Source organism: Nyctereutes procyonoides, unplaced genomic scaffold, assembly GCF_905146905.1.
Source record: "Nyctereutes procyonoides isolate TBG_1078 unplaced genomic scaffold, NYPRO_anot_genome, whole genome shotgun sequence".
NCBI classification, from domain to species: domain Eukaryota; kingdom Metazoa; phylum Chordata; class Mammalia; order Carnivora; family Canidae; genus Nyctereutes; species Nyctereutes procyonoides.
Window position 1 is genome coordinate 78,640,744 of NW_026575140.1, and position 18,257 is coordinate 78,659,000.

The 18,257-nt window shown below is 49.9% G+C and overlaps 1 protein-coding gene across 6 annotated transcripts in view; it reads left to right on the top strand.

Moving 5' to 3' along the window:
- The window catches only part of GRAMD1B (GRAM domain containing 1B), a 179,728-nt gene that overhangs the window by 11,634 nt on the left and 149,837 nt on the right, over nt 1-18,257 (top strand). For 3 of the 6 annotated variants that reach the window (XM_055306277.1, XM_055306279.1, XM_055306285.1), the window contains exon 1: nt 383-756. The exons of the other annotated variants lie outside the window; for them this stretch is intronic. In XM_055306277.1, the coding sequence (XP_055162252.1) occupies nt 383-756 (374 nt within the window). Of the gene's footprint in view, nt 1-382; nt 757-18,257 lie in introns of those variants that run through there. 6 annotated transcript variants of the gene reach the window in all.

Genomic DNA, 18,257 nt, shown 5'->3' on the forward strand with positions numbered 1-18,257 from the left:
CCCTCACCCGCCCCCCGCCCCCGCCTCCTGCCCTCCGCCTCCCTGCAGCGCCACGCCGGCTCCGGCTCCGCAGCCCGGGCGGCCGACCGCGAGCCGCTGAGAGCGCGCCGAGCCGCCCCCGGGGCCCCGCCGAGCCCCGCCGAGCCCCGCCGAGCCCCGAGGCGAAGACGCCAGCCGCCGGGAGAGCGCGCGAGGAAAACCAGCGGGCGCGCCGCGGGAGCCCCGGAGGGCGGCCGGGAGGGGGGGCGCGCCCCGGAAAGTTGCCCCGCGGCGCCCCGGGAGCCGGGCCTGCCCCCCGCGCGGCTCGGGCGGCGAGCGGGGCCCCCGGGAGCGGCCGGGAGCGCGGCGGCGGCCGGCGGAGCGCGCGGACCCCGCGGACCCCATGCCGGCGGCCAACATGCTGGAGAACCCGCAGCCGCCCGCCCTGCAGGTGCCCGCGCCCCAGGGCGCGCCCGAGGGCGGCCCGCTCTGGTCCAGCTCGTCGACCCCCACGCTCCGCCGCCGGCGCTTCAAGATGCGCCGCACCAAGAACGTGCAGGAGCAGAGCCTGGAGGCCGGGCTGGCGCGGGAGCTGCCCGGCGTCCTGGCCCCGGGCAAGGAGTTCCTGCAGCTGCCGTCCATCGAGATCACGCCCTCCAGCGACGAGGACACCCCGTGGTCCAACTGCTCCACACCCAGCGCGTCTCCGCGCCGAAAGCGCTTCCTCCTCCGCAAGTGGCTCAGGGTGAGGGAGCGGAAGGAGTGCAGTGAGAGCAGGTACGTCCCCGCGCCGCCCCTGCCCCACCCCACCTGCGCCTGCAGCCCCCGCCCCGGCCCCCGGGGGGCGTCCGGGCCCCACCGCGGCGGGCAGCGGGCAGCGGGGGCGCCCTCGCGGCTGCTGCGCCGCGCCCCGGCGGCCACGCGTGTCGCCCTCCGCCCCCCTCCGGGGCCGGGGCTGGGGGCCTGCGACTCCCTCCCCGTGGGGCTGCCCGCCGCTTTCCTTCTCATTCCATCCTCACTGCAGAATGAACAGGGAAGCCCTTGGCAGCTCGCATCTGTTGGGTCCCGAACCTGGGCAGGTCCCTACAGCCCGCGCGGGCATCACGAAAACTCTGCGCTAGGCACCACTGCTGTTCCCGTTTAAGACGTGGACACAACTGAAGCCGAGAGAGGTTAAGGGGCGCCTCCACCCTGCACTGACACCGCTGAACTCCGTTTCAGTTTTTATTATGTTATCGTGGCCACAACCAGCTTGCGTGTCCTGGCCCACACGTGGAGGGCACCTGCTGCAACATGCAGGTTGAGAGAGGCACATTTCCTACTACAGAGAGTCTTCGGACTTCTAGAGCTGCTGTGGTTTGTGGCAGCTCCCCCCCCCTTTTTTTTCCTGGGTTAGTGTGGCATCTGAATAGTGGGAGAAGTTGTCCTGTCACCCAGCGTAGAAAACCATAGGGCAGCTCCATACAGCCTTGGCTAGGAGGTGTGTTGGAGCCAAATCCACCGCCTGGTTGCAGGGAGAGGGATCCTTACAGGCTCTTTGATACCATGGACTCTGCTCCTTTAGACACTCCAGAGTTCTATCTCTTAAGGGAGGTTGGCACCCTTCTTTGGGCAACTGAAGGATTGGCCACTTTGCCCAGGACTCCTCCTCCCAGCCTGTCCTGTTTCATCCACATCAATTCAACCAGTGTTTATTGAATGTTCTCCTGAGTTCCATCTGGTACCGGCTAATGTTGATGGGGTCCTGGAGGGCGAGCAGAGAGGACTGGGTAGAAAAAGGAGGTGCCAAGTTGGAGGAGGAGGATGGGTGGAGACTCGTGTGACCAATTGAGACAAGTCAGTTTCACTCCCCTGGAGGAGGTGGAGCCATTGGAAAATATAAAGATGCTGAAAGAGAGAGTCTCAAACTGACCAATACAGACAGGTGGTAGAAAACAGCAGGAAAAGTATGAGGACGGGGGCATGAGATCAGGAAAGAGGAACAGTGTGGACAAAGGCAAAAGAAGCAGGGTGGTGGCACCAGGCTGGCTCAGTGGGGAGAACCTGTGGCTTTGGTCTCTTCAGGGTCGTGTGAGCACCACGTTGGGTGCAGAGATTACAAAAAAAAAAAAAAAATTAGAAGAAAAAAGAAGTAGGCCTTGTCTCTTTGAGGGGACACGGAGGAATTGGTGGGGTTATGATAAGCTTTCCCCAATCTCTTTTCCTTTAACTGGAAGTGGTTCTACTTTCAAGTGCAGATGTAGTTTTTTGTGAACCTGAGGATAACAATTCTTTCTGTCTGGTGCCCCATCCTGCTGCCTTTTCCACAGAGTCGAGAGAAGAGGAGCAAGCTTGGTGGGAGCTAATCTTATTTTTAAATTTCTTCTCTTCCTTTTTCTTCTCCTTCTTTTAAGATTTTATTTATTCACTAGAGACACAGAGAGGCAGAGACATAGCCAGAAGGAGAAGTAGGCTTCCTGTGGGGAGCCTGATGTGGGACTTAGTCCCAGGACCCCCCGGGTCAGGACTTGAGCCAAAGGGAGATGCTCAACCACTGAGCCACCCAGGTGCCCCCCTTCTTCTTTTTTTTAAGGTAATCTCTATGCCTAGTGTGGGGCCCGACATCACAACCAGACTCTACCAGCTGAGCCAGCCATGAGCTAATCTTGAATTCAGTGCAATCCCTATCAAAGCACTGGGTGTTATGCTATAATATGTTGGCAAATTGAACTCCAATAAAAAAAATTAAAAAACATAGTTCATCATGGTTTGTCAGCTTTCCTCTCAAATGCGAGAAGCCCTCGTAGAGAGCCTCCCCTGAAATGCGAGAGACCCTAATAGAGACCCCATTTTGGTTTGGGGATTCGGCACGCATATTGAGGACAGAATATGGGGAAAAGAGTCTTGCATTGCGGCCAGGGTGAGGATGGGGTGGATTTGGTTAGAATTAAGAAAGGTTTTCTTGGTTTTGAGAGTTGTCCAAGGATGCCATGGAATCTTCAGTATTCTTAAAATCAGGAAGGATTTTCACCCTCTAGGTGTAGATGAAAGCAGTCTTTTAAATGATGGCTTGCTGGCTGAGAAGAATGTGTGTGTGTGTGTGTGTGTGTGTGTGTGTGTGTGTGTGTGTAATAAAGGCAGACTCTGGATTCAAACCCAAATTGGTCTGACTCCCATATCGTCTCTTACCCACTTAACGCTGTCTCCTGTTGGAATCTCTCCGGATCTCTGCAAAGATAAAACCCCATCATGGGGAGGCCTTAGAAATGAAAGGCTGCATGGAGGGAAAAGAAGCAGTAGAGCGAGTAGATGCTTGTAGATGCCCAGGAAGTTTGCCTGAGAAGGAGCTGGCGTTTGGAGGCAGCAGACCAGAAAGAATATTGGACGTGAAGCCAGAAGATTTCAGTTTATTTTTTTAAAAGATCTTATTTATTTATTCATGAGAGATAGAGAGAGGCAGAGACACAGGCAGAGAGAGAGAGGCAGAGAGGGAGAAGCAGGCTCCATGCAGGGAGCCTGACATGGGACTCGATCCTGGGTCTCCAGGATCACGCCCTGGGCCCAAGGCAGGTGCCAAATCTCTGAGCCACCCAGGCTGCCCCAAGATTTCAGTTTAACTTTAAGTTCTGTCGTGTAGTGGGTGTGGGACCTTGGATACCTCACTTCAGTCATGCTCTGTGTGCGTCATCTTCATCATGGAAAGGGAGACGTGTCTCAGGAGTAATACACGTGCAAACGTTTTCCAGCCGCACCTGGGACCTCTCACGCATTACAGGATTGGCAAAATGCTCTGCTCTGGGCTGGTTTAGCCGGGGCATCAGCATTCCAGGCCCGGCCTGTTGGCCTTCCTTCCTCTCCACACTCCCCACTCCGAGTCGACCTCTGTGCAGGGGAGAAAAGCCCCTTTCAGGCCTCCAGGGTCTGGTGCCATAGAATGCAAGGGGCTGTGGATTTTAACTGCACGAAGTTAAACGCGGAAAGGATCGAGAGGAGCACCTGGGAGGCTCAGTGGTTGAGCGTCTGCCTCTGGCTCAGGGCGTGATTCTGGGGTCCTGGGATCCAGTCCTATGTCAGGCTCCCTGCAGGGAGCCTGCTTCTCCCTCTGCCCGTGTCTCTGCCTCTCTCTCTCTCTGTGGCTCTCAGGAATATATAAATAAAATCTTAAAAAAAAATCCTAGGAAGAAAGAAGTGGAGAAGATGGTTTGGAGAACCAAGGGCCTTGGGGTGCAGTACTGAAATAATGCACGCCCAACTTTGTCTGGTTCATCTTCGTATCCTCACTGTCTAGCACTGTGCTTGGCCGTCTGTGGTGATCGATACATGTTTGTTGACAAATAAATTAAAAATGAGTGCAAGAATGATTCTTTTTTTTCCTCTACTGTTTGGAATGGAAGCATCTTTAATTCATAAGTCAGAATTTCCTGGAGGAGCTGACTTCAGAGCTGAGGTTTTCTTTTTCCCCCATGACAGCTTTATTGAGATATAATTTACGTAACATACCAACCATTCAGTCATTTAAAGTATAAAATTCAGTGGTTTTTAGCATATTCCTGGATATGCATAATCTTCACTGCAGTCAATTTCAGAGCATTTCCGTGACCCCAAAAGGAAACCCACACCCTTTATAAATCAACCTCAGTGCTCCTGTTCCTCATCATGCTGGCCCTCCGCAGGCATGCCTCTGCTTACTGTGGAGAGCAGTGGGTGTTTCAAATTTTCTTTTGTTTTAAAAGTTTATATATTTATTTGAGAGAGAGCAAATGTGAGCAGGGGGAGGGGGGAGGGCACGGGAGAAAGAATCTCAAGCAGACTTCCTGCTGAGCATGGAGCCTCACGTGGAGCTCAATCCCATGACCCTGAGATCATGACCTGAGCCAAAATCAAGAGTTGGCCACTCAACCAACTGAGCCACCCATGTGCCCCAAGAACAGAGTGGTTTTTTTTTTTTTAAGATTTTATTTATTTATTCATGAGAGACACACAGAGAGAGGCAGAGACACAGGCAGAGAGGCAGGCTCCCTGCGGGGAATCTGATGCGGGACTCAATCCCAGGACTCCAGGATCAGGACCTGAGGCAAAGGCAGATAATTAACCACTGAGCCACCCAGGTGCTCCAAGAGCAGAGTTTTGAATGGAGACCAGATGCTTGGCAAAAGCAGCACGGGGTGGGGGTAGGGGGTGGATTGTTGGCTTGAAGATGGGAACGGATGACCACGAATAGTCTTGATGAGGGATGTGGAAAACAGGGTGGTGAACTGATGGGCTGACAGATTTATGCTGAAGGGTTTGAGCTTGAGTTTATCAGTCAGTCAACAGCAATGCGTTGAGATCCCATTGACATGTGCTCAGTAAACAAAGAGGATTCAGCTCACGGAGGAGCTGCTATAGGTTCTAGAACCTGGGAGAGATGCTAAGCCGTGTCCTGTGTGAACTGGGTGGTGAGGTAGGGGCCTGAGCCCTGCTTTGTTCTTGCAGCACTCTGGCTGGGAATCGTTGTCTTTGCCACCATTTAACATAAGATGGCAATTTTAAAAAATTTATTTATTTATTTATTTATTTAGTTATTTAGTTAGTTAGTTAGTTATTTAGTTATTTATTTAGTTAGTTAGTTCTGGTTGCATTGTCCTCTGAGCTCCCTGAACAACAGAGCCTGAAGTGGATGGGACAAGCTTTTGGAATTAGTGCCTGTACGTCCCCCTGCATTCCTTGGCTGTCACTGGTTGTGGCAATTTTTCAAAACTCTCTCTTGAGGGGTGCCTGGGTGACTCAGCCAGTTGAGCAACTGCCTTCGGCTCAGGTTGTGATTCCGGGGTCCTAGGATCAAGCCCGGATCATTGATAGATCCGGCTCCCCGCTCAGTGGGTAGCCTGCTTCTCCCTTTGCAGCTCCCCCTGCTTGTGCACTGGTTGTCTCTTCCTCTCTGTCAAATAAATAAACAAAATCTTTTAAAAAACCCCAAAAACTCTCTTGACCTGCCAGATTCTGGTGAAAAGTCAGAAACTGCACGGAGATGCATCTGGCGGGATGGCATCCTGTCCTGATTCCCTGAAGGGGGAAGTGAGCGCTGACAGGGGCCCAGTGTGCAGGTGTGGATGGCTACCTGTAGGCTGCCTTCCCAGGGGACTCAGCAGCACTTCTCTGCCTCTTTGTCCAGGGCGACACCCCCCCCAGCCCCATTATCGCCATTGTTTGCGCCACCATTTCCCTTGGTTGTTCTCTCCCCTCTTCTGTGTAACATGCTCACCCTGCTTAGAGTCCCTTCACCTTAGAGCCTCAGGGTTTCTGCTCTGCTGCACACATCTGATCTCAGGCGGCAGCACTCACTGGGTCTGCGCAGCCAGGTAGACCAAGGGTCTCCACGTGGTGGTGCCAGCCTCTCTGGTGTGTGGGTTGGCAGGTAATGGCGTCACTGGAGTATTTATCTTGATTCTTCAGCCCTTCCCTCTGATCTTTGGAGAGAGCCTTGCTTCTGGTTTCAGCTCCATTTCCGGGGGAGCCGGGTGAACTGGGCTTCCAGATGCTCTGTGCATACCCTGCCATGTATGAGAAGCCCAGGGAGTGGGGGAAGAGAGGAATGTCACGCTTTCTCAACACAAAACAGCAAGAACAAACGCAGAGGAGCCCCGTGATGCATCAGCAATTAGTGCTGCAAAAGGTGAAACTAGTGAAAACTAGACCCATAAATCCTTGAGGGCGGGGACTGCGTCTTTGGGCCAAGTTTGCTGCTGAGCGCCATCAGTCTGCAATCACATTTAATCTGCACAAGAAACACCCCCCACCCCCCACCTCAAGGTGGGTTTTATGGCTGAGAAACCTGAAGTTCAGAGATCAACTTGCTCCTGGTCAACCAGAGGCGAGGGTGAGATCTGAACCATTCCAGAGCCCAAGCTCCTGACAGACCATCTCTCCAGGGCCTGCAAACCGCTGGCTCTCTCCTGTTTGAGAAGCCACCCGCGTGGAGGGGAAGGTGTGAGAGAAGGTGGGGACGAGGGCACAGGATGCCAAGGCCTCCGGGAGGAAGCGTTACGGGCAGGTGCCGCGAGTGAGGCCCCTGCTGACCGGCCTGGGCCACGGGCTCTGGGACAAGCCACCGGCCTCTGGCTATAGATGCGGTTTCCAGATGCTGACAGTTGGTGGAAACTGAGGGGGTTGAGGTGGAGCCCCGCGGGCTGACTCACACTGGCCAGGGTCCCCTATGGGAGGTGGTATTTTTAAGAGTTTCCATGGGGGTTACAGTCTCAGGGGCACCGGTTACGTGTCAGCCAGGAGATGGGCGGGGGGGGGGGGTGATCCTGGGGCAGATTAGCGGGCGATGGTTCTGCCCTGGGTGGTTGGTTTCTCTCGAGTACTCTCCATCCACCAGTTGCTAGGCTGGTCACTGATAATTGCTTCTAGGGTAACACCGTTTTCCATTACGGCGTCTGAATGGCTAAGCTTCCTGACCTCGGCGGGTGAGCCCAGGGCCCGGAGCAGGTGTTCAGCCCCGCCAAGCTGGCCTGAGAGCGGCCCCCACCGTGGTTGCCGGGCTGGGGTGTGTGCAAGAGCTTCATGCGCCCTGAGGCCTTTATCTGGAGCTTTTGCGCTCTTGGGTTTTTGCCTCCGTGGCCCACATTGGTGTGGCGATGCGCGCAGGGGCTGTTGTACCTGGTGTGAAGGAAGATGGAGCTTTTACACGTCTCGTGGGGCTGGGCTGGGCCTGGGGGGTCTGCGAGCTCTGGCCCTGTGACTTCGGCACCTGAGAACAACCTTCCTGCTCCCGGAGGAGATGGCAAAGCTTCCATCCAAGATGCATAACAAAATCAAACATAGGCCTTCAGATGGGAGAGGGGAGGCGGGGAGGCAGGACGGAGAGGCTTCGAGCTGGAGCAAGGAGACGGCAGGCAGGGGCTGGCTACACCAACCCCCTGGCCCCGCCGCCCTGTGCCACCTTCTAAAAATAGTCCTGGTGTCAAATATTCTCTGTTTTCCAGACACTGTGTGTCTGGATTTTCAATTCAAATAATAGAGTTCAGAATCATCAGCAAGATGTGGCTGTGCCTCAGCTCAGATCAGCGGTGGATGAGGGGGGGATAGGGAAATTGTGGCTTTTCCATTGAAGGCCTCCCCCTGCTGCTCATTGCATTTTTTTTTTTTTTTTTTTTTTTGGTCCCATGGTGTGAAGTCCTTTCTGCATCCTTCATGCACACCCTGTGTTGAGATTCTGGTTCAACCCTGATTTGTAGATGAGATAAAGAAATAAAGTGCTAGGCAAGTCACGGTGGCAGATCTGGCTTATGGCCCGGGGACTCAGACCTCTGACCTCAAGTCTGGGCCAGTTTCTAACTGTCTCTTCTCCAGAGCTGCCTCAGGCTTTATAAGCTCTCCCCACATCAGCCCTCGCTGCTGGAATGCCTCTTCCCAGCCTGCTGCCTCTTACCTACTTGGTTTGACCACAGAGGGTTGTAGTCTTGCTGCTTCTTGGTTAGCAAACGTAGTCAGGAAATGAGGGGGCTGAGTGAGGCAAGTAAAAAAAAAAACAACCATACACACACATACATACAAAACAACAACAACCCACTTGGTTTTTCCCTTGTCTTTCACAACTCTGGAAAAAGAATTTGCCTTGGGGGCCCAGTGGGGGCAAGGGGAGTATGGAAACCCTGGCATATTTGCACTCCCCACAATGAGGAGGATACAGAAAGATCTTGTGGACGGTGGGTTTAGTGACACATTTCTGAGGCTCTGCAAGGGTCTCCCAGCTTCATAAAAGAAATGTTTGCATCCTAAAAGGCAGTGGCTATCGCGTGTGTAATAAAATAGGTAGTTAACACAAACATTGGGGACAGTAGGGACGAGGAAGACACAGCTTATCATTTCGCTGTGCTAATCCAACCACGGGCAGCATATTGGGTGTATTATGTATTTTATTTTATGTGCTCTGATGAAAAAAATGAAAATTTAGTAGGTGGGCAGCCCGGGTGGCTCAGCAGTTTAGCGCTGCCTTCAGCCCAGGGCATGATCCTGGAGACCCGGGATCAAGTCCCGCATTGGGCTCCCTGCATGGAGCCTGCTTCTCCCTCTGCCTGTGTCTCTGCCTTTCTCTCTCTCTCTCCCTCTGTCTTTCATGAATAAATAAATAAAATATTAAAAAAAAACCTTTTAAAAAAAGAAAATTTAGTAGGTTTCTATTTTCTATTAAAAGAATATTAAATTTCTATTAAATTTCTATTAAAATGTTCTATTAAAAGAAATTTAGTAGCCATATATGTAAGAATTTGAGGAAAAAACTTTTCTTCCTTTCTCTCTTAAGAATTGTGAATAACCAAAATTACTTGAGTTTAATTCTCTTTTGCATATTACAGTGATATAAACAAGATGGTCTTTTAACTTGGAAATCTGTTTAAAAAATTTTACAAAAACCGTAATTCCTAAATATATAATTATGATTATACCATTTATTAGACAGGTTCAACTCTCTGAATTGACTTCCTCCTCTTTAAGTTGGAAACAATTATGTCTATTAAGAATGCTGCGTTTTGGGCAGCCCTGGTGGTGCAGCAGTTTAGCGCCGCCTGCAGCCCAGGCGTGATCCTGGAGACTCTGGATCGAGTCCCACGTCAGGCTCTCTGTATGATGCCTGCTTCTCCCTCTGCCTGTGTCTCTGCCTCTCTCTCTGTCTCTATGAATAAATAAATAAAAATCTTTAAAAAAAAAGAATGCTGCGTTTTCTCATTCAGGTTTCCTTTCTAAGTGATAGACTTTTTTATGTTTCATTGGGCTCTCCTGTACCTTTTCCCGGTAGAAGGTAGGGCGGAGTGTAAAGTCCCTAGGTTGAGGACAGGTGAGTCTGCGAAATGAGGGGGGGAAAAAAAGAATTCCTGCAGCACTGTTTCTGGAGGAGCCCTCAGGATGCGATGCTTCTCCAAAGTGGGGTTAAGAGCCTCCTCCTCAGAGATGCCACTTAGCCTCGTTCTCGTGTTTTCCACAACCACGCGTATGCGCCAGTGCCAGTCTGACGCCGCAGAGCCATCTGCCTTGATCCGGCAAGTGTTTGTGTTCTAGCTGGGTCATTACGCTCCGCAGCCCTTCCTGACCTTTTGTTTGCTTCTCAGGGATGGACGGAATGGCAGTAATAAAGGTTACTCTGAACAGGGTGGAGCTTCTCCAGAGAACGGTTTGCCCTTAGCTTGGGTGACAACATGGGTTTTTCTCTCTTTGTCTGTGATGAACCACATTTTCCTGATATGTGAGGACCTCCTAAAAAAAAAAGACAAAAGACCTCAGAAAAGAGGACTGTACCACCTCTCTTGGTTACTTCTCTGTAGGTTTCAAGGCCCACTGCCGAGAAAGTTCTTCCTAAGATCCAACCTAATCCCCCCTAGTACAGTTCAAACCCATTTTCTCTAGTTTTGTCCTCAGTGAGGATGAGACACTGGTCGTCATCCTTTGAGGATTTTCTGTCAACAACTTCTTCTTGGTAGTAACTTGTGGCCTGCAGATTCTGAGGGAAGCCCTGGGTTTCTGTTAGTGATTACTTGGACCTCACGGGGGGCTGTGGGGCCCGGCGGACTTACTGGGGGAATTGGCAGCCACACGTATTGGAAGAGCAGAGTAGAAAGTCGCCCGACCATTCAGCAAGTTCCTAGTGACCCTGAAAGATTCCTCTCTCTCCGATGCCTTCTCCGTGCTTGGGTTGCTTCTTGAAATGGCTCTATGACTGGATGTGCTTTTTGTTTGTAGTTCGATAGATGAGGCTGAAAGATCAGAAAACTCAGGAGAGCTAGTTCTCACAGTTGAAATGTTTATTGGATTACCGGGGATCAGGTACTGTGTGTCCAGGTGCTTGGGATACAGGGATGGACACAAACAGCCCTTCCATTGAGGAGCTCACAACCTATATGGAGAGCAATGTGAAAAAGATCATTTCAGGAGCTATGGGATTTGGATTACAGCATTAAAAAAGAGGGAAAAAAAAAAAGGTCCGAGGAAAGAGTCAGCTGGGAGGGAGACGGGAGGAGGGTCCTAGGACCAAATGGCACTACTACATTGTCTTACTTCTCTGCACTTGGCCTGCCACCTGTTGATGCCTACAGCTCTGGCTCTGCGTCTCTTGCATCTCTCCCGGAGAAGCTAGTCTTCATGGTGGATGGGATTTGTGTGGTCATCTCAACTGGGAGCAAACAGAAGTCCAAGGCCGTGAAGTTGGTGGGTGGCAGAGAGGGCTCTGGAGCACAGGTACCCTGCACACCAGCTGGGCGTGCGGCCCATCTCGTGTCTGGGGAGCCCATTCCGTGGGGGGGATGGAGCCCTATCTTCATCAGCAGACTCAGGAAGCCCACGCAGCCTCGCTTCTAGATGGTTTTTCCTAGAACCAGCGCCCCAGCACCAGTCTAGGGGACCATCCGAGGCATCCAGGGGTGTCGGCTGTGGTTCAGCTCATGTTCCCGCCCTGTGGTCCTGGACTGATTACTCAGTCTCTCCCTGTCTCGGCGTCTTTCTCCTCCGTAAAGCAGAGGGCATAGGTTTCTCTTCATCTTGTAAGACTAAGTAGGTGAGTCTGAGGAGGTGTGCTAAGGTTATTATTCGTCAGTAAAAGGGAGATGTTTTTTGGGCCATCTGCAAGGCTAGCCTTAGTTGGAACAGTGGTTGGTTACTTTTTTGATTAATCATGAGATGCGTCACTTTTCATATCTACTGATAGGTGCTGAGAATGAGCTTCTATAGTTCATGGGGTGCTCCTGTCTGTCTGTCTCTTCAGTGTCCGTCTGCCTGGGGTTCTGACTCCAGGCTCCTGACATCTCCTTCTCCTTCCCCTCTCCCTCCCTCTGCACCGCCTCCTCCTCCATCTGCGTACACAGGGTCCTGGGGCTGGTTCATTCACTGGCGTGGCTTTAATCATTTCTGTCAGATAATGACTGTCACGCTGCCTCTCAGACCTCCTCTCTTTCCTGAGCCCGAGGCTCAGACCTGCGGGTGACTCATAGACATTTTCATGGGGAGGTTCTTAAGAACTCAGCATTGGGGTGCTTGAACTGGCCCTTGTTCCCTCCAGCCCAGTCCCTCTCCTTAGGCTCCTCCAGCATCCCGGGGTTGGTACCCATCAGCTTCATGAGGCTTCCCTCCCCTGGAAGCATGTTCTTCATGTCCCTCTTCCTGACTCCGCCACCCTTGCCCAGGCCACCATCTCTCCCGCGTGTGCGCTTCAAGTATCCTCCTAACTGGCTTCCCTGCCCCCAGGGAAGCCCTGTCCCTAATTCTGGGCTGCAGCCTGAGTGGTCTTGGTGCCCTCACTCCTGCTCGCCAACCTCCTCCTTGGCTGCTGCTCCCAGGCCTGTGCCTCCAGCCCCAGGAACCTCTCCACACCTCGAGTGGCAGGCCTTCTCTTCTTTCCAGGGCTCCATGGACGCTGTCCCTCAGCGGGGACTCCCCTTCTGTAACACCTTCCCACCTTGCGACCCTGCCCTGCTTTTCTTCCCTTTTGGATCCTTCCCCTGGGAGGTATTTCCAGACCCCGGTATTTATGACGTGTGCCTCATTTGTGATTATGTTCCTGAATTGTGATTATTTGGTCACATTGCATCCTTTCTGATGCTGCGAGGGTGGAGTTTATTTTATTCAGCGTTTGTTTTATTTGGGGCCTGCTGAGGTCTTTGCATGGAACATCGTAGGAGCTTGGTAAACGGGTATTTAGAGAAGGAGTAAATAATCAAATACATGAAGGACTATACAGAAACTTGATTTTTTTTTAAAAAAAATAATTAATTAATTAATTAATTTAAGAGAGAGCGCACAAGCAGAGGGGAAGGCAAAGGGAGAAGCAGACCCCCAGCCAAGCAGGGAACCTCCCACACGCAGGACCCATCCCAGGACCTTGAGATCATGACCAGAGCTGAAGGCAGAAGCCGACCAACCAAGCCACCCAGGCGCCCCCAGAAACTTGATTTTCAAGGAATTCTGGTTGTAAATCATTTTGCAAAGCAAGACGTCCTCTTGGAGTTGAGTGATTTTACCCCCTCATAGCCCATTGACATGAATCTGGATTATTACATAATGGCTTGTTGGCTTTAAGCCTGTTGGTTTCTTGCGTGTTTATATTTCTTTGTGCCGTCTACGTCTTCCATTGGACTATTGGTGCCCAGAGACCAGAGACTGCTGCTCTTCTAAGGGTGGTCTCTATTCAGGGAGTTTAATTCGGCCTGTGTAGGTAGAGAGCGGTTGACCTTTCCCAAAACGAGACCAGAAAACAAGAACAAGTGGGAAGCAGTATTTTGGCCAGTGATCAACCCGGGGCCTAGGTACGGTGTGCAGAGAGGAATAACTGGGTCCTTTCCCACCAGGGACCTGTGGCAGTTTGGAAGGATGTTTTGATTGGGGGGGGGGCTGTGGTTGCCATGGTAACAGTACTTTCTCTGGCCTTCTGATTCCAGGTCAGGGCAACAGTTGTTCCTCTTGCAGGAGAGGAGGATTTGAGAATACATGTATCCTTCCTTCTGCGCCCCTTTCCCCCACCTAATTAATCCACCCAGTATTTATTGACCACATGTTACATGCCAGGTGCTGTTCTGGATGCCAGAAGCTGCAGTGAACAAAACAATTTCTGCCCTAGTAGAGCCTGCATCCTAGAGAGGGTAGAGAGACAGTAAACAAATTAACGACGCAACAGTGATCCCTGTTCGTTTAAAAACAAGTTACTTGGGCACATCACTGAAAGGATTAGTGTGTTCGCTAAAACTTAGAGAAGTCAGGAGTTGTGGAAGTAATGTCTCCCCCCTGCCCTGCAGAGAGAAATGAGTGGGGGTGCAGCTGAGGGCTGAGTGTGGGAGCGGACTCCCTCCCCGCGACAGTAGGACTTCGTTTATTTGGGTGTAGGCATTTCGGAATGCAGATGCATCTGTCGCTCTGACATTTTCCAAGACTTAGGGAGATGGTGGTACTAAGCTGGTTCTCTCTCTGCAGCTGTTGGATGTCGGAGGGCAGTTGTTCTGGTGTTTTCCTCTTGGCTCTGGTGGAAGCCAGGATCCAAAGGGCCACTTCTTTAGGCAGTGCAGTGACAGCCTTAAGACAGACCTTGGATGCCAGGTACTGAGGCACCACAGAGCGGGGAGTTTGACCTCTTGAATGGAGAGCCCGGGGTGGGGGGGCAGGTGTGCAGAGGAAAGAGGGGACCCTGACACTTGCCCCTGGAGCTTCCAGTTAGAGCAGCAGAGAATGGTTCCCATGTGGACACCAGTGAAAACAATGCTGGTGATAGCAATTTATCATCACCTCTGAATTTCGGTGCCGCTTTATCCTTTTCAAAGTGATTTACCAGGCCGCGGGCTCCAGGGGGGGCAGCACAGAGTATAAGGATTCTTTGCATTTGCCCCAACACATACCACAGTTCCTGGCACACACGGGGCCTCCAATCACATGCTTCGGGCCTGGCGATCCCATGCCTCATTTGCTCCTGCATCCCGGGGGGCAGATGTAACTAACAACTGTGTCCTTGGCCTTTAAGGAAATGGAAACCCTGACCACATGCCCACATCCGTACAACTAAGTAATGATGGAATCCTGACTCAAAGAGGTTGTCGTGTCATGTTTAATTCAGGCCTTTTTCGATACTGTACAATATACATACATACCTAACCTCATACTGAGGTTTTCTATGTGTGTGCTGACAATGTAGGTAATTAAAATCCACAAGAAATGGAAAATAGAGACCAAACATTATATAAGCCACTGTTTCACCAACCGGACCTCTGTTTTGTTAAAGCAGCAGCTGCTGTCAAAGTCCTGGGCTGGATTTTTACTTCCCCTTGTGGGACACGTTAAACAGGCTGCCAGGGTGCGGAGCTTTCAAATTCCACACGCCCTTTCAGCTTGGCTGCTGTGTGCTAGCCACCGGGCTTCGGCTGGCCTCTGCTCTTGAAGGATTTGGTCTAGTTTATTTATTGTCCATCCATTTATCTGTTCAACGTCAGTTTTAATTGAGCACCTATTAGTCAGTCAATGTGAATAATGCAAATAAATGTGAAATCTAAAAATGTAGCAGGTGCATCCAAGGAGAGGGCGGCTGGAACTGTTGCATTTGGTCATCCTGGTGACCGGCCAGATCTTACTGTGAAGGACACCCTCTCTAGCAGAAGACCTTCCTTTGTAAATGGAACTGGATGGACATTTTCCCTTAGGAGAACAGAAGCAATTTACTGTCACCCTAAGGGCTCGCTCATTCATTTCCTGGAATAGACAAGGGTGGCTAGTGCTTTGCTGACTGGAAATCCCAGCCATGGGCCTGGGGTAACCTGGCCCACTTCTCTTCTCTTTTCTGAGGAACATAGGAGCACTGAACTTCCCTTTGGCTTTCTCTAGCAAAGAATGGGCAGGGGAAACAGAAATTCTGTTTTACTTCTCAAACCTTTGATGCAAAGGATTCCAAAGTTAGGATTTTATTTTTATGTTTTATATATATATAAATATATATTTATATATATTTAAATATATATAATTTTTATATTTTAATTTTATTTAATAATTTTGGATGATTATTTCTGCCTTTTCCTGACCTTAGTCCTCACAGTCATGGAAAGCACAGAGTCCTAGAGCACCTGTGCCCACTTGCCTACTAGCTTAGGGCCCCCCTGGGTGATGGGTGCTGTCTAGAAATAATTCACTTTCACTGCCTTAATCAGCTCAGTAGTGTCTCAGAGGGTTAAGAAAAAACAGTTGACAGCATGCAGTTAGGTCCAAACATACCTGTCCAGGTTCAGTGGATGGGTATCAGAGAATAAATGAATGAATAAGTAAACAAACTTACAAAAACAAATATATTGAGCATTTCGTATGTATATAAATATTCTATATGTATCTATGTGTGTGAATTACATAGTTTTTCACCCTGGATATCCATAAGGCAGGTGAGGTGTCCCTAGGCCATGGGAAGGTGACTCTGCTCTTATCAGCAAGAAATTTTAATTTGCTTATTGAATAGGATACTTATCTTGATGTTAGCAGTTGGGTTAGATCCATCCACCCCCAGGAGATGGAGAGACTTGGCCTGCCCCATTCTAGAGCAGTCCAGGGTAAGCCCAGCTGGAGCTGAGTGATGGAGGATCCAGAGTCACAGGTGGCTACCGATGGTGAATTTGAGAGGGCCTGGGGACAGCTGAGACATAGAATGTGTTTCTCCCGCTTCCAAGGCTGTTCATCTTTGCAAAAGACTGTGCTAACTGCCCAGGCTGACACCGTTCCTCAGTGTCGATGACTTTCCAGTGGCTGCCTTCAACTTTTATTCCAGTAGCAATTTCCAGCCTGCCTCCCTAAAGTTCCAGCCTGGAGCAAGCTTTCTTCCCTCTGGCTGCTTTGCACTATCAGTTTCCTCCAACATAAAGAGAACATCATGGTAACACCTACCTTGTAGTTTGGTGTGGAGCTGAAATAAAGGTAAGACATGACTCTAAGGGCCTGATACATGATTGGTGCTCACTTTCTCATGACTTCTTTCTCTTCCTTTTTCATTTAAGGGAAAGAAGCGTTTTCATATTGGTGTCATTTTCCTACTGGTGCCAAACTTATCTGATCTGAAGGGCAGGCCCTGGGACTTGTGGCTGTTTGTCATTGCAGCACCTTTGCTGAGTCACTTGGGGTTGGCAGACCTGGACAAGTAGAGTGGTCCAGAGGGTGGTTAGGGCTGTGGGTGATCAAGGAGGGCAGCCTCTGTGGTCTTAGGATTTCCTGGTGTACTTCTGGACCCTGATCCCCCTTCTCATGGGAGAGAGGGGAGCAAGTAAGCAGCCGAGGGGATGATGTGCCTGTCTTGCCGAGGTGCTGAGTTTCCCGTGATACGGCTTCATGAATCTTGGATTTCACCTTCATCAGGACTGTAATAGGCCTTGCGGAGAGCTCTGTCCAAATGAGTGGATTGTCTTCTGAGTTTGAAATGAATGACATTCTTTGATATGAGGTGTAATTAGGAGAGAAGATGCTGTTGGTGCTAGGGAGGAGATACAGAGTGAGAACTTTTGAGAAAAATGAGAAGATCTTATAAAAAAGAGCCAAGGTAAGATACAAAGACCATCTTTGGGATACGAAGCATTTGTGAGATCAGGATTGGCTTTGTGTGTACTCTGCATTGATGCTTATTCTGTCTTTTGTGAGAATGTAATTGTGGACCTAGGTACATGCAATTCTTGTATTTTGAGACTATTTTAACTTGTTATATCTGAATATTTTATGAGCGCTTGTGTTATGTTATATCCCCGTTGACATCAGTGGTAAATACTGTTTTGAATATGTACCATATAAGAGCTATATTTGATATTTAGGAAAGTAGGAAAAGAAATGTTTAAGTCCGTTTCATCACAGTAGATATAGAATGACAGGAAAAAATATTAAGCTATAATCTATGTTTCCCTTATGATGAGCTAGAGATTCATTAGGATGATATAAAATCAAAACAGAATTCACTAGAATCTTCTTCTGAATTGCCTTCCAAATTAAAAAGTCTCCAAATTAAAAATACTGGCAAGACCCTTCTGATGATATATTCACATTCAATCAGTCATTAGTTCTGCGAGCACTTGTCATTGCAAACTACTGGTCACTCAGTATGTGCCAGATGGTCAGGTCGTATGGTCTGTGGTGAGCAGCGTGGACTCAAGTCGGCTTGAATAACTGCTACTTTTTATCGAAGGGATTTTAACAATTTTTTTTTTTTGCTTTCTTGAGACTCCTCACTTCCCAATTTTATTGTCTTTGTAATATTTTTGAACTTTTTTGTTGTTGTGTTGATCTGTCTCTCACCTCTGCATCCCTGCTGCTAAACCACAAAAATGTGTGGTTCTTAAGAGTAGGGGCCCTGCCAACTAGCGTGTCTCCAGTGGTTAGAGCAGAACTGGTGCTTAGTAAACACTCGCCAACAGCACATGCATGACACGAGCATTTGGTAGAATGAACAGCTATTAGTAATTATCCTTGTTATGAACAAGAGCCAAGAGCGCCAAATGTCTGGGACACCTGGGTGGCTCAGTGGTTGAGCGTCTGCCTTTGGCTCAAAGTGTGATCCCGGGGTCCTAGGATCGAGTCCTGCATCGGGCTCCCTGCAGGGAGCCTGTTTCTCTCTCTGCCTGTGTCTTTGCCTCTCTCATAAAAAAAAAAAAAAAAAAAAAAAAGAGCACCGAAGGTCCAAGAAAAAAAAGCAAGATACTTTCTCTCCATGCTCTGGGGGTGCATATTTCTGTATCTGAATGGCCATGTGATGTTGTGGGCAGAGCTGTGCTCTGAGTAGACCAACTTGAGTTTCATTTTTTTGTTATGTCATTAAATATCTCTGTGGTTTTTTA